Here is a 14169-nt window from a genome sequence, read left to right on the forward strand (position 1 = left end):
AAAACAATACTCTACATGTCAACAATGTTGGGCAATAATTTGGTGGAAGAGGAAGCAACAAAACCAAAAGGCTTGAATTTACTGTAACGAATCTCTCACTCTCTTGTATAACTTTGGTGCTGTCATACTGAGAGGGGAAGGGGGATCTGTTAACTCAATGTCAGATAAATCGGACTTTTGGCGTAGAAAAAATATGTTCATTCTTGAACAAGAACACGTATTTAATCACTTGTAGAAAATTTAATATGCTTCAATTTGTAGCTTATCAGTTAAAATAAGAATACGTTTTTCCATGTTACGTAAAATTAAAGGTTGCGAGTGAGCAGCATATGATGGCCGCACCATTCACGAACAGCTGGCGCGGAGTGATACGTTACTCGAAGTGAGACGGTTGTTTACAGAGGGTCGGAAGGTTCGTGATTCTTACTTTAGTTCTACTACTGTTGCCATCTTAGTTCTTTTGAAACCAGATTTGCCTAAATCGCAAAACTTTACATTTCAAATAAGACATATGTAGAGTAGATGTCTTCATCTGTTTCCTAACTACTCCAACTCCATGTTTCGCTGAATGCACAGAAATCTCATTTCTGACACCACTACTATTTCATATATTTTACGTTCCTTGCTACCTTTAAGGCTTTCGCTTTATAGGATAATCGTAATCGTGACGATGAGGATGCATGGTGAATTATTGAAATAAAATTATTATTTTGTGTATGTAATTATTAATTTTCATAATTATGTCAGTAAAAGAATAACAACAAGCGTTGAAGTAACCATTTCTTGCTGAGGATTCGAACCTGCGACACCTGACACTTTAGAGCATGCTAAGATAACAATCTGGAAATTATGCTTGTAAGGTGGTAGAACAGCCACAGGCTGAACCTCGCCCTTTAATAAAGGAAATTGAAATTGAAATTCAAAAACATTGCTTCAATTCGATATTATCGCATTCCTGCGACAAAATATGTCAATCTCAATCGGCCCTTTCAACAATTATCAAAAATTCATATAACCGAAATAATAATATATGTGTGAAATATAGAATTTTAGGTTGACATTTTTAGAAGGACAGTGGACCCCTTGACTAACCCCATCCCTCTCCTCTCCTTTCCTTCTCGCCCATGATGTCGAAGGAGGACAAAGAGGACTTTCGTAATCGCTGATATTTAGTGTAAATACAAAATATCACTTGGTAGTTTGCATTTCCCCAGTGTGATTTGTTTTTTTTATTTTTATTTGACGTTTTAAGTCCACTTTTAAGCACAGTAAGGCTAATCCGGACTGGCCCTACAGTTTAAAGTAGGATCCGAACCACTTGCACCTCCACCGGGTATCGAAACCGGGACCCCTTGATTACCAGGCGGCGACGATACCACTGCGCCATCGTTCTCCAGTGTGAGTGGGCACCTTCAGAGTAAGATAGACCCGATTAGGCAACTTAGCTCCTTTCTGTCAATTGAATATGGCAACACTGATCTGTATCCGGTAAAGATCATCGGCAACTGTGGCGGCTAAACAGGCATGGCAATAACCCACCATAACAGTCTTTGCTGCTACGCGAAGACTTCCTTGCGGTGGCTCAGGGCACTTTCCCCATGTTGCCTGAGGAGGGTAATGGATCAGTCCTCCTCTTTGCTTTTGCCGGTATCAGAAAAAATGTCAGTCTGCAATGTTTACTTTACGACAATATTACCAGTTAATGTAAGTAACAATATTTTAAGACAGGTTTTTCAAATCTTCATATTTTGGTGTTTCATGTACCTCTGGGTAATACATACTAACAACACCAAACCTGGCCTGCTTAACCTATCCACGTATGCATGTATTAGGTTAAATAAACGAAGTATAACTTGCCAAACCTATTTACATGCTTATTTATGCTATTATATGCCTACGTGGATAGGTTAGGCAGGCCAGGTTTGGTGTTGTTAGCATGTATTTCCCAAGGTGGTAATGCTGTCCCTAGCCTTCGTGTTCTTAGGCCAGTTATTTTGAAAAATTAAATACAAGATTATGCATATTGCATATGAATGTTAAAAAAACAAAAAAAAATCAGGGCTAGAGTCTAGTTTACGTCCTTCTTGCCCGTTTACAAAACCGTGCTAGCAGACAGCCGGTGCTCCAGCATATGTAGGGTAAGTAAGTTTTTCTTTTTACACTTTCTGTCACTAACCATTCACGGGAACGAGGTATGCCTACGGGGTTAGGTTAGGCTCCATTAGCACTCATTTCACCCCTAAATACGTGCTTCGTCATCGAAAAATGTCCTCAGTACGTTTAATCATGCATATCCGGACAACATCGTTTTTTCTCGGTTTTTTCCTCCAGGAAATTTTTCCTCGCCTTGGGATTTAGTTTATTGAATTCCTTATACAATAACCTTTCCAACGATATATGACACGTATTCCTTATGAAAAGGACGTAAACTAGACTCTTACCAAAATCAGAAACACTTGAGTTCACGTTAATGCATATTCAGGCATGCAGATCAGACATGCTTTTAAACAAGAACATCGCTAATATTGAAATTTGGAATATTGCTAGCATTTGACATCTGCATGCAATAGTGGAACGGCAAGTTGAAGCTTCATGCGAAAATACTGTAGGTTAAAATAACTGCTTGCATTATTGAATACAACGGATATGTTGGAATGTCAACCCACTTTGAAATTGGTAGCAACACATGTTCAAGTAACTCATTACCGTGAAATTTATTAAAGAGAACGTACTTCTCGGGTATCCATGATTCTACAATTTGACAGAATATTGGATTATCGCGGACAATATTTTGTTCTCCGTTCCATAATTATAACTTTGCATACACAAAGGCCATCAGATGCCTACCATTCACTCGAAACTTACGCAATTTCTCAAGAGAAGAAATTCACAAAATTTGGCACTCTAACAATCACGATTGACAAGAGTAAATAAATTATAAAATCGTGTGATTACTGATATAAAAATGATCCAAAATAAAGCAATATTTTCGTCAGAAAGTTGAAAACATCACCAACCTTCCTCTTAATTCTGTCGAGAAAATAGCTGTCAGTGATGGTGTGAAGATGGTGATGCTGATGACGGGACTCACTTATCGCACAACACTTGAGCAAACTTGTGTTCTGACAGCGTTTTAATTTAATGCTAAGTGCCTACGTTGTTAGGTTAGGCTAGCTATGGTTAGTTCTCTTACCCTAAATAATAATTATTATTCATTGTATTTATGCTAATTGAACCTAACCTAACCTCGTAGGCATTATTCGTCTGACGTCAGAACACAAGGTAGCAAGACTGTTGTGCGGAGAGGAAGACCGGCTGAGCCCAACTGGCGAACTCGGCTGCGCGAGCTCGATTTTTCTTGTTCGGGAAATTTTGTAAATCCCAAACAACGATAATCTATTGTATTATATTGGGCCCGTTCCGAAAGTCGCACGAGTTTAACGCGTTAAACGAGTTATGGCAACTGGCCGTTCCATAAGTGCTTCCGTGCGTTTCGTGAGTTTCATTATGCTGTCCCAAAAGTCGCATTCCGTGCGTTTCCTGCAAGAACGAGATTCACCAAACGCACGGGCCAGGATGCTGGTTTGTTCCGTGAAAATCGTCTGCTCCTTGCAGACAAAGCGCGTGCTGATGGATTCAAACATGCACAAGATAAGTATGCCTTGACCGTTCTTAGAATGTGATTAAAATGAGTAACAGTGGCCATAATAGAGTTTATTTTTGCCATAAGGACATTCCTTCCGCTGACGCCATGCGGAAACTTTCTCTAAACAAAACGCTGCGCCTGCGCTTTCGCCTAGAGTGTCCCATAAGTCCATAAAATAACTGGTTTCACCAGATTCACGAGCCCAGTTATTTTCGTTGAATGCGTTCGTTTCGTTAAGACTTTCGGAACGCACCCAGTATAGATTATCCTTGTCCGAAATCGCAATGGGGAAAATCAGGTCCAGAACATTTCTCGTTTTCTCCTTTCCCGACTAGTCGGGGAAATTTTCGTGACAGGGAAATGTTCGTAAATCTCGAATTGATTACACCTTTCCCACCTGAAGTGACGTTTTTGCATTTCTGAAATAAAAATTAATATTTTCAATAAATTTCACTTTCAGACACAGCTTATAACTATTTATAGGCAGTGGCTGCTGCCACGTTCTTTTTCTGCTGGAACCTCAAAAAATATGCTCGTGGCAACAGACTCGGTCTTAGTCTTATCGTGATTTCATCATGTTATTCATGAAATTACGTCTGCAACACATACTGTGAAGTTGTAGCGATCACTTTCACGAATTTCTTTAAGATTATGTTCCTTAGCATTCTTCTAATATAAACCTAAATGCTCTCGTAATTAGGCTAGGTTCTGTTAGCATTAAAATAATATCGCTAAATGCTTTCTACAGGAAAAGGGCCTAAATTACCTGTACATTCATTCCCACTAATCATATACTTGCATCATAGAAAAGTTAGGTAACTACTTTAGATTTCTTAAGATTTGTACCATCATCTTAGCAGACGAATTACGTGGCAGGAGCAAATTTGACGCTTATTCTTACTGCTGACACGTGCAGACTCGGCCCAATTTATAACACAGCTCTGCGAAGAACCAGAGCATAAACCGCTTGATAAACATAAACACAATCATTTGGAATTTTCAGAGTATTTGGGATTGCAGCAGTGAAATGTTCATTTTCATTTTAAATGATTTCTCTGAAGGAACGAGGACACGACTGGGAAAATTTCGTTGGTGTTTGTACATAAATATTAGTTTTTTTAGACTGAAGTGAGGGCATGGTGAGGGTTAACGAAAAAAGGGATTGCTCAGTGGTCTTGCAATAGAATTGTCTTGCTACCATCTTGCTCCAACATCCACCGTTGCGCATTTCTGGAGGCACCTAATCGATTCCTTAGTGAAAATCGATTCTTTCGAAATCGAAAACAATCTAAAAAACATATATATTGGGTTTTAGATCTACATAGTGCTTCGTAACAGTTGTATTTAGTATACGTAAAAACTTAAATTGTGTCGGTATTAGGTTTATATGTTTAGAAATAACATTGATATTATCTACTATCTCACTTAGGAGTTTTGATATCGATTATACCTATCGAATTCGAAGTGAACTAATTTGCCGTGGGGCTCGCTAAAGCTAAGGACTGCAGAATGCTGTCTTCTAAGCTTCGGAATTTTAATCTTGTAAGTGTGGGAAAACAATTAACTTTGAAATGATTCATTTCGAGATTTGGTCTGATAATGTGTTATTCAGTGAACATATTTGGAGTTACATGAAAATTAAAAATTACCCTCTTGGCGGACAACATTTTATTCGAAATTGTCATATTCAATCTGTAGGGGTGTAAAAGAATATTTTTTATCAGTGATGTGCCCTATAGACATAGGCGTAGTTAGGTAGGGTCTAGAAGGGCTGAGCCCCCCAAAAGCATGCGAAATATACACAAAATAATTAAGGAAAGATAAACTGCACAAAAAATTAGAAAATTCATCATGAAACTTTTGTGGTGTGGCAGTCACACTTAACCCTAGAACACTACCGTGTCATATATTACTGTGTAACTACCGCTAAATAAATATTACCTACATGGAGTGAATGATTTTTAACATGAACCTTACCATACTGTTACCTTAAAAAGCCATGCTAATGGTGGCAAGAGCTATCGTGCATCAGAGATACATTAATGTCCAAAAATACATGATTTACCGGCCGAATAAGTTGAACGAAGGGAGAAAACACTTCCACGAGCTTCCAAAAGTCTACAGAAACTCAGTTCCGTAACTAGTTGCCCCACGAACCATTCATGGATAGCCCGACGAACCATTTCCGATAAGGTTAGGTTAGGTTATGTTAGGCAAGCACGATAGCAGGTATTTTTCGGTTTGAAATACTGACAGGAGCTTACGTCATCAAACGTACGCAGCATCCGGTTGTCATAGGGCAAGCAAATGAAAGCAATGGCAATTGTTCGTCGGTGAGATATTTCTTTTTAAAAACACATGATTTCCCGGTCAAATATATTCCACAATGAAAGAAAATACCTCGACGAATATTGTAAACCTTGGAGAAATTCATTTATATACGTAGTTTCTTGTGTAAAATTGAATAAATGTTTCTCCGATGTATGAAACTGTTACCAAAAATATTTCTCACTTTGATTTTATAAACTAAGGTTCATGTTAAAAAGCATTCACTGCATGTAGGTAATATTTATTTAGGGTATTATAAAACCTGCTTTGAATGTCACCTTTTGAAGTCACCTGGTCATGGTTATATGGAAGTTGTTTGGTTGAGAATCCTCATTCAAAAGTCTAGTTTTGGAGGATAATTGAATAATAGGTAAAAGTTCGGTATATCGGACACATTTCTTCATTTTTACACAAGAAACTACTTACGAAAATGAGTTTGTGCAAGCTTTCCAACATTCATTGAGGTATTTTCTTTCATCATGGAATATATTTGATCGGGAAATCATGTATTTTTCAAGAGAAATAACTCACCGACGCACAATTGCCATTGCTTTCACTATGTGAACTGCATGCTGCATACGTTTGATGACGTAAGCCGCTGTGAGTGTTTCCAACCCCTTTTTTTTCACTATGCTTGCCTAACCTAACCTTATCGGAAATGGTTCGTGGAGCTATCCGTCAGCTACCCATGCATAATGTAAAATTTTCACACGTGACAAACACGATAGCAGGTATTTTTCTGTGAAGAAGGTTGGAAACTCTGCATACCCAGAAGGTGAGTCAAAATGTGCCCGCCAAAATGTGTGTTATGGAAGCGAAGAAAGGAATAAGAAAAAATCACTCTGTATATGAAAAAATTGTTTTTGTTTTCGTGTAAAAACCATAATGGCACCTTGAACTATGTTCCGCAATACACAATTGGTAAGTACGAACCATGCAAAACAAAAAATATCCGATTTTAATGTGTCTCCGATATACCGAAATCACCTAAATTGCTACTATCTATATCCTTCATGCCATCAATTATTAGTGCTTTTAGTATAAGTATGTTATTTTTTTATATTGGTACTAATTTACTATCCTTCGGACACATTTATTTATTTTTACAGAAGAAACTACTTACCGTAATTAGTTCCTGTAGCATTGTTGAACATCGGGAAGGTGTTTTTTGTGATGTGGGAATGTTTCATAGATGAAATTGATGTTGTTTGTTGAAAATTAATTCTCCGACGGAGATAGCGGTTGGCGCGTACATCTTGCTACACCATCACGTTCATACACCATCACCTTCGTACACCGTCGTGACGCGTCGTGATTGTGTTTTGTTGGTATCCAGTGTTTCGAACTGTCTGCGTTTGCGACGAGAGTTAGAACGGTGGAACGGGAGGTAGAAGGATGGCGTGTGGTGGGTGTGTGGTCAAGTTTGTTCCGGGCGTGGAGAACCATGTGCAGTTTTTGGTTGAACACGGGGTAGTTAAGAGAGGAAAGGAATGTCCAAAATGTGGCAGTGAATGTAAGCTACTCGTTAGAAAGAATGGGATGTGGGTATATGCGTGTTCAAAGAGAGTGCAGGGACGTGGCAAGTTACGGTTTAAAAAAGTTCCGTGTAGATTTCAAGAATCAGCGAGATTAGATACTAGCTAGTACCTAACGCTAGCCCCACGAACCATTGGCGCGTGGATAGGTTAGTAGGGCCACGCAAAGGTTTCAATAGTGAAAAATATAGCCCCACGAACCATTGGCGCTAGCCCCACGAACCATTGGCGCGTGGATAGGTTAGTAGGGCCACGCAAAGGTTTCAATAGTGAAAAATATAGCCCCACGAACCATTGGCGCTAGCCCCACGGACCATTGGCGCTAGCCCCACGAACCATTGGCGCGTGGATAGGTTAGTAGGGCCACGCAAAGGTTTCAATAGTGAAAAAAATAGCCCCACGAACCATTGGCGCTAGCCCCACGGACCATTGGCGCTAGCCCCACGAACCATTGGCGCGTGGATAGGTTAGTAGGGCCACGCAAAGGTTTCAATAGTGAAAAATATAGCCCCACGAACCATTGGCGCTAGCCCCACGAACCATTGGCGCTAGCCCCACGAACCATTGGCGCGTGGATAGGTTAGTAGGGCCACGCAAAGGTTTCAATAGTGAAAAATATAGCCCCACGGACCATTGGCGCTAGCCCCACGAACCATTGGCGCGTGGATAGGTTAGTAGGGCCACGCAAAGGTTTCAATAGTGAAAAATATAGCCCCACGAACCATTGGCGCTAGCCGCACGGACCATTGGCGCTAGCCCCACGAAACATTGGCACGTGGATAGGTTAGTAGGGCCACGCAAAGGTTTCAATAGTGAAAAATATAGCCCCACGAACCATTGGCGCGTGGATAGGTTAGTAGGGCCACGCAAAGGTTTCAATAGTGAAAAATATAGCCCCACGAACCATTGGCGCTAGCCCCACGAACCATTGGCGCTAGCCCCACGAACCATTGGCGCGTGGATAGGTTAGTAGGGCCACGCAAAGGTTTCAATAGTTAAAAATTGGTTTCGAAAAAAATATTCGTAAATAGATGTGATTAAGTTTGTCGACGGGCATTTCTTGGGTTCCGAAGATTGAAACACTGCATAACAATTGAAAATCGAGAAAAAACAAGGCCGATGCGTCATTCCTACGCGTTATTATTTACGAAGGTGTCCGCGCCATGTTGTGTGTGAGGCAAACGGAAAGGTAGGAGGAAGAAGTAGCAGTAATGTGAAAAATTGCTCTTACTTTCATCAAAACAACGTCAATACACGTTCAGGAATGTTCCGCGAAGCAGATACGTAAGTTCGAATGTCAAAAATTTGGCAAAAGAGAAGCCGGACGCGCAATTATGTAGGAAGGTGTATTCGCGATATTGTGTCTCAGTGAAGGAAAAACAAGACGTTCTGCTAATGTGAAAAATTGCAATTAATTTCATCAAAACAACGTTAATACACCTTCAGGAATGTTCCGCGAAGCAGATACGTAAGTATGAATGTCAAAAATTGACGAAACCAAAAAAATAGAGGTGTCCGAAGGATAGTAAATTTTTACCTTTATATTTTGTCTGGCCTTCCCTTCAGGCACGTATGATAACTCTTTCAATAAAATGTAGAATTTATCCTATGCCATTGGATTGGGCTACAGCTATACGGGTCTATATCTGCAATAAGACGTCTGAAAATATGGCTAAGGTGAACCATGTGGCAAGACACTATTGAACATAGAAAGAAAAATTGTGGTGGACTGCTAAGAATTCTTCAGGAATTTATAGAGAATAGCATAAAGAAGAGCATTTACTGTCAGATTAAAAATTATGGATACTAGAGTTTGGACTACAATTAGAAATTAACCAGTAGAATGGTTTTTGGGGCTATGTGTGAATGGTTTGTTGGGCATTTTTTGGTTAAGAAGGTTGCAAACACTGTATACCCACTGATCCACGACGCTGCAGAAGCTGTGCCTGCCATATTGTGTCTTAAGGAAGTGAAAAAAGGATGAACAATAATTACTGTTATTGACATTATTTTCGAGAGAATAGCAAAATCACTCCTTAAAGAATGTTTTGCAATGCACAATAGGTAAGTACGAATGTAAAAAGTGACTAAATAAATGAGTGAGACGTGTTCGACCGAGAAGAGATAATTAATAAGAAAAATTAAGAGTTGTCAGTTTCAGACACATTATCAAAATATTTTAAACTACCACAAATATGACAGGTTACATTTTAAAAATAATAATTGCTTCTTATTTATTGGCTTGTTCATTTGGTGAACAAGAAAAGAAATAAAATGTATTCAAATCTACAAGAACTCAGTTTAAAATCAGTTTAAAAGGATAACTGGGTCTAGAATTACAAATATTTTTATTGCTTAGGATTCAGCAAATGATAAAAACATGACCGTGGATAACAGAGGGGACATCCACGGAAGGGACATAATAGCCTCGTCTAGTTCGCTGCCCTTTTTGACTCTGCACCAAAGCATCTAGTTGGTTACACGGTGCACCACCGAGTTGTCTAGTTTATTGATTTGGAGTCAAGTAGTGTATTTGGTGTCTGCACCATTTGCACTCACTACCTTCTGGACCGGTGTATGTGTTGTGTATGGTCACATGGTGAGTACTAACTAATCAAATGACCGTTTAAAGCTGCAGAGAGGCATTTGTTGAATCTTCTGAACTTGAACACCGCTTTCCATCTAGTTGGTTGAACGTCATTTCCTTGCACCACCCTGACACTGGATACACCTTCACTGCACTGAATGTCAAAATGTGCAGCGAACTAGACGGGGCTAAAGTGTATCACTAAATTCATAAATTAATGATTTGCAAAATTTCTCACCTTGAGAAGCTTGTCCACGGAGTGAACATGTGATCTCAGCAAAGTTCAGATATCAGAACTTCAATCCCAAAAATCTCATACAAAACCCAAGACATGCACCTCCAACTGTACCTTGAAATCACAATGACTTCCATTCCCTACAATTTCCAGATGTGGAGTAAACAATCTTGCACTTTGTGGATTTTTATAGGAACTGTTAACCAGTGTCCACTTGGTGGGACATTATATTTTGGTATTTTACTCAACTAATATTTTTCATAAAATTGTATTTTTGATGTTCATAGGAGGTTCTAAGGTGATTAATTAGTTAATTGCAATATATTAAAGCTTGTCTAAAGGAAAAGTATAAAAATCATCTACATCCACAAACTTTGATTGCAGACGGTCCACGGAGGGGAAAAATCTACATATTCTATGTAAAATTCTGAAAAGAGGAAACATTATTTCTGGAAGAAATAAAGCAGACGAATCTTGCAACTAATGACTGAATTAACTCCTACTAAAAAGAATGTGTAAATATTTTTTTAAAAAAATTAAAACTACCGGACAAGGTTTCTACCCCTTTTTTGTTAGAATGACCCATATTTGTCTAATGTGAAATGGTTTTCACAGAAACGTTTAGTCAAAATACTATATTATTTATATTTTTCAGTTGAGGAATATAAGGAGTATCCAGACTTCAACAGCCACACAATCAAGTGAACTATTTAATGTGAGTAGTCCTCATCATGAATTTTTAAATATTAATCAGTGTGTTACAATCAAAACATCTGCCTCAACTTCCAATTGTTGGGCATCTCCATAAATAGAGTACACCAGTTAAGTTTTATTAGCATTTTTTTGATTTAGAGTAGGTTAGGCTAGTTCTCTGGAGTGACTCAATGCAGTTATTCCATTCAATTTTCTTCTATTCATGCTCCAGAATTTTTAACATTTTATGTACGGGGTGTCCAAAAAGTCATGCATTCTAGACTTTGAATGTATATAACTTGTGTACAAAATTCAATACGAGATGTAAAACTTACTCTGGATGTTAACTTTGTCTATGTTACTATTTTTTTAAACCTTAAACAAGAATATCATGCTCTACATGAATGCAAAAACAAACATGGATAAAAGACAGCTGTGGAGTTTCATGCATAATTTTCAATTTGTATTGATGGTCTGTGTGGGTATTTATTGAATTGATGAAATAATGATAAACTTTTACACATTTTATGCATTACAGATGATTTATGGGGTTAATTATGGCATTCTCATAAAAAAATATGTATAGGCTATACTATATATTTTTAAATCAAATTTACTGGCAACATTGGTTGTGTCAGAGGGCACAACCAATGTTGCCAGTACCAGGTGTGCCCAACATCTGGTTATGTTGTTCAAACAATGCCCAGATGAAAGAAAAAGAATTGAAATTAATCATCCAAAAAAATGTGTAGGTTAGGTAGATTAGTTTTTGTGTGATAAGTTTAAAATATTTTCTTTCATCTGGCCATTGTTTGAATAACATATTTCCCCATTGTTGTAACTATCTTTAATCAAACTAGAAATAAGTGTCTGATAGAGGGAGCTGTGTTCTCCTGAAATGTCACCAAAATAACTGTTTATGCTTGTAACAGCTGTAAACTACAAGAGTAATTAATCTATCATTTTGTTATTTCCATTTTATAACTCTACATTTGAAGTATGCATAAGAAGACAAAAATGTCTTACATACTTGATACATGTTACCAGAACAGATAGCAATTTTTCATAAGGTATCTTGTAAAATACATCTTACATGAGTAAACATTGTAGTGATTTTCATGAAATAATTCTCGTGCCACCATATAATAATTATCTTTTTTTTTCAGCATAGAGATTCTCCAGAAAATAATCTTGATATTAAATTTGAATTTACACCAGAAAACAAAAAGGTAAGTATTTCTGTTACAGTTCTGTTCACAGCTCAAGTTTTCCCTCAAAAGATTTTTGTAATTATGAGAACTGTAAAATGAAGTTTTGTCCAATGTACATTGTAATTAAAGATTTGAAGATTCTCACCATGATACCCCCCTCTTTTCTCTCTCTCTCTTCCTCCCCCTCCCTCCCCACTACTAGAGGTCAAACTGCAAGCATTTGATTTGCTCCACTTGTTTCTACAGGGTGATGATAATATTCTGTGGATTTTTTATTTCCAAGTTTATAACATTACAGGCGTGGCTCGTGCATAATTTTCCTGGGGGTTCACCAAAATTATGCAAAGTGGGCTTATCTAAACCTTTTGAGACACTACACGCTTTGGTTCGTAGAGATAGTACTGGAAAAATTATCAAATTTTGGCCGGTAGATTACTGACAAAGTTAATTTGCTCTATGTTCAAATAACAGTGACAGCACCAAGGAGTGTGTGTGTAGGGGGCGATCATTTTAATTTAAGATTTTCGTATGGTATTGTATTTATTGGTATCTCAGAATTCAGAAAATATTCTCACCTCAATTTTGCCTCTTCCACTCTTGCCAACTCTTTTCTGGTCCCACCACTGTCCTGACCCTACAGTTAAACATACAAATCTCTGCCTGCTAAAATGAGTATGTATCAGTAATCGAACCCAAGACCCCTCGATTACAAGATAATTCTTATATAACTATTCGAAAGTATATCGCTAAATCAAAGCGATTCGATTCTATTCTATGCAATATGTTTCTTTCTTGCAATGAACAGAATTAAACAAGAATCAAAGCGCACAAGAAATATTAAAACAAAATATATTTTTCACCTACTTGCATTACTGTGCATGTTTGTAGAGAAAGTCTAGTCTCCTCTCCTTTCTTCTTGCAAATTTATCAATAACAGCCTGGTTGAAGTCTTGGATGCTACCGATGAACTCCTTTTCTATCGAAAGCATGGCCAAAGCTGTTAACCTCTCTTCTGTCATCGTGCTCCGGAGAAAAGTCTTCACACGTTTAAGGGTGGAGAAACAGCGTTCAGCCTCTGCGGTTGTCATAGGAATGGTCACTAATATTCTTAATAACTTAATACACTGACTGAAAGTTGTATATAAATTGTTCCTCATCATGAACTGTAGTAGTGCTAAAGCTCCCGACACCTCCCGAAAGTCTTGACGCATGTAAAGGATTTCCAGTTCTGTTCGAATTTTGTTTTCTTCAATAAAGGGGTAAGCCTCTAGAGTTTTTTGAAGGAACACATGTGGAAATTTCTTTTCGTAACTGGCAAATTGATCTGAGAGAAAAAGATTTGCTGCAAGAAGATGGTTGGTAAACTGAAAGCATTCCTTTGTGTGACTGATTATAACCTTGCAAACTTCTTTTGCAGCAACACTCTTTGATATGTTCGGTTCCCGACACCTTTGCTTTGCTGATTGTGAAAATTCCTGGGATGATTCTTCAATTCTCTCAGTATGTACGTCTCTTACTTTCTGAATTGCCAATTCGAACCCCAGCATTGCATCTTTAACCTGTATAGGATCTATATTTCGGTTCTGTAATTGCTCATATAATATATCGACATGGGGCATTATGAGGTAGAATACTGACAACCAAAACTGAAAAGTTTCATTCTCTAGTTTTAAGCGAAGACCTCTTGCCTGAGCTATGGTGGAAGTTTGACGAGTAGTTCTTTCAATTTTCTCAAGACACTCAATTAAAGATTCCTTGTTTTCTTGTACAACCTGGACTGTTCTAGATTTAAAGTTCCATCTTGTATTTGAAACACGGGGTACTTTTTTCCAACAATTTCGTTTAAAACTGCAGTTCTTTGTGAGGAATGTGAGAAAAAAGTGGGAATTTCGCTCAGATCAGCAAAAAACACTCGTACATCTGTATTTTGGCTG

General features: G+C 38.1%; 2 protein-coding genes across 4 annotated transcripts in view; one reads left to right on the forward strand and one right to left on the reverse strand.

The window, feature by feature from the left end:
* The window catches only part of Tgs1 (Trimethylguanosine synthase 1), a 49448-nt gene extending 46142 nt beyond the window's left edge, over positions 1-3306 (reverse strand). The window contains exon 1 of one of the 3 annotated variants that reach the window (XM_083144159.1): positions 3018-3306. The gene's annotated coding sequence lies outside the window, so the exon portion shown is untranslated. Of the gene's footprint in view, positions 1-2441; positions 2461-2865 lie in introns of those variants that run through there. The other 2 variants (XM_083144160.1, XM_083144161.1) reach the window with 2 other exon arrangements.
* A 1619-nt stretch (positions 3307-4925) lies between these two features.
* The window catches only part of ND-24 (NADH dehydrogenase ubiquinone), a 33516-nt gene continuing 24272 nt past the window's right edge, over positions 4926-14169 (forward strand). Inside the window, exons 1-3 of the mRNA XM_083143641.1 lie at positions 4926-5188; positions 10987-11046; positions 12191-12253. Of these exons, the coding sequence (XP_082999767.1) occupies positions 5156-5188; positions 10987-11046; positions 12191-12253 (156 nt within the window). The 5' untranslated portion in view covers positions 4926-5155. The remainder of the gene's footprint in view (positions 5189-10986; positions 11047-12190; positions 12254-14169) is intronic.

This window comes from Lepisma saccharinum, chromosome 22, assembly GCF_977018435.1.
Source record: "Lepisma saccharinum chromosome 22, izLepSacc3.1, whole genome shotgun sequence".
Classification (NCBI taxonomy): domain Eukaryota; kingdom Metazoa; phylum Arthropoda; class Insecta; order Zygentoma; family Lepismatidae; genus Lepisma; species Lepisma saccharinum.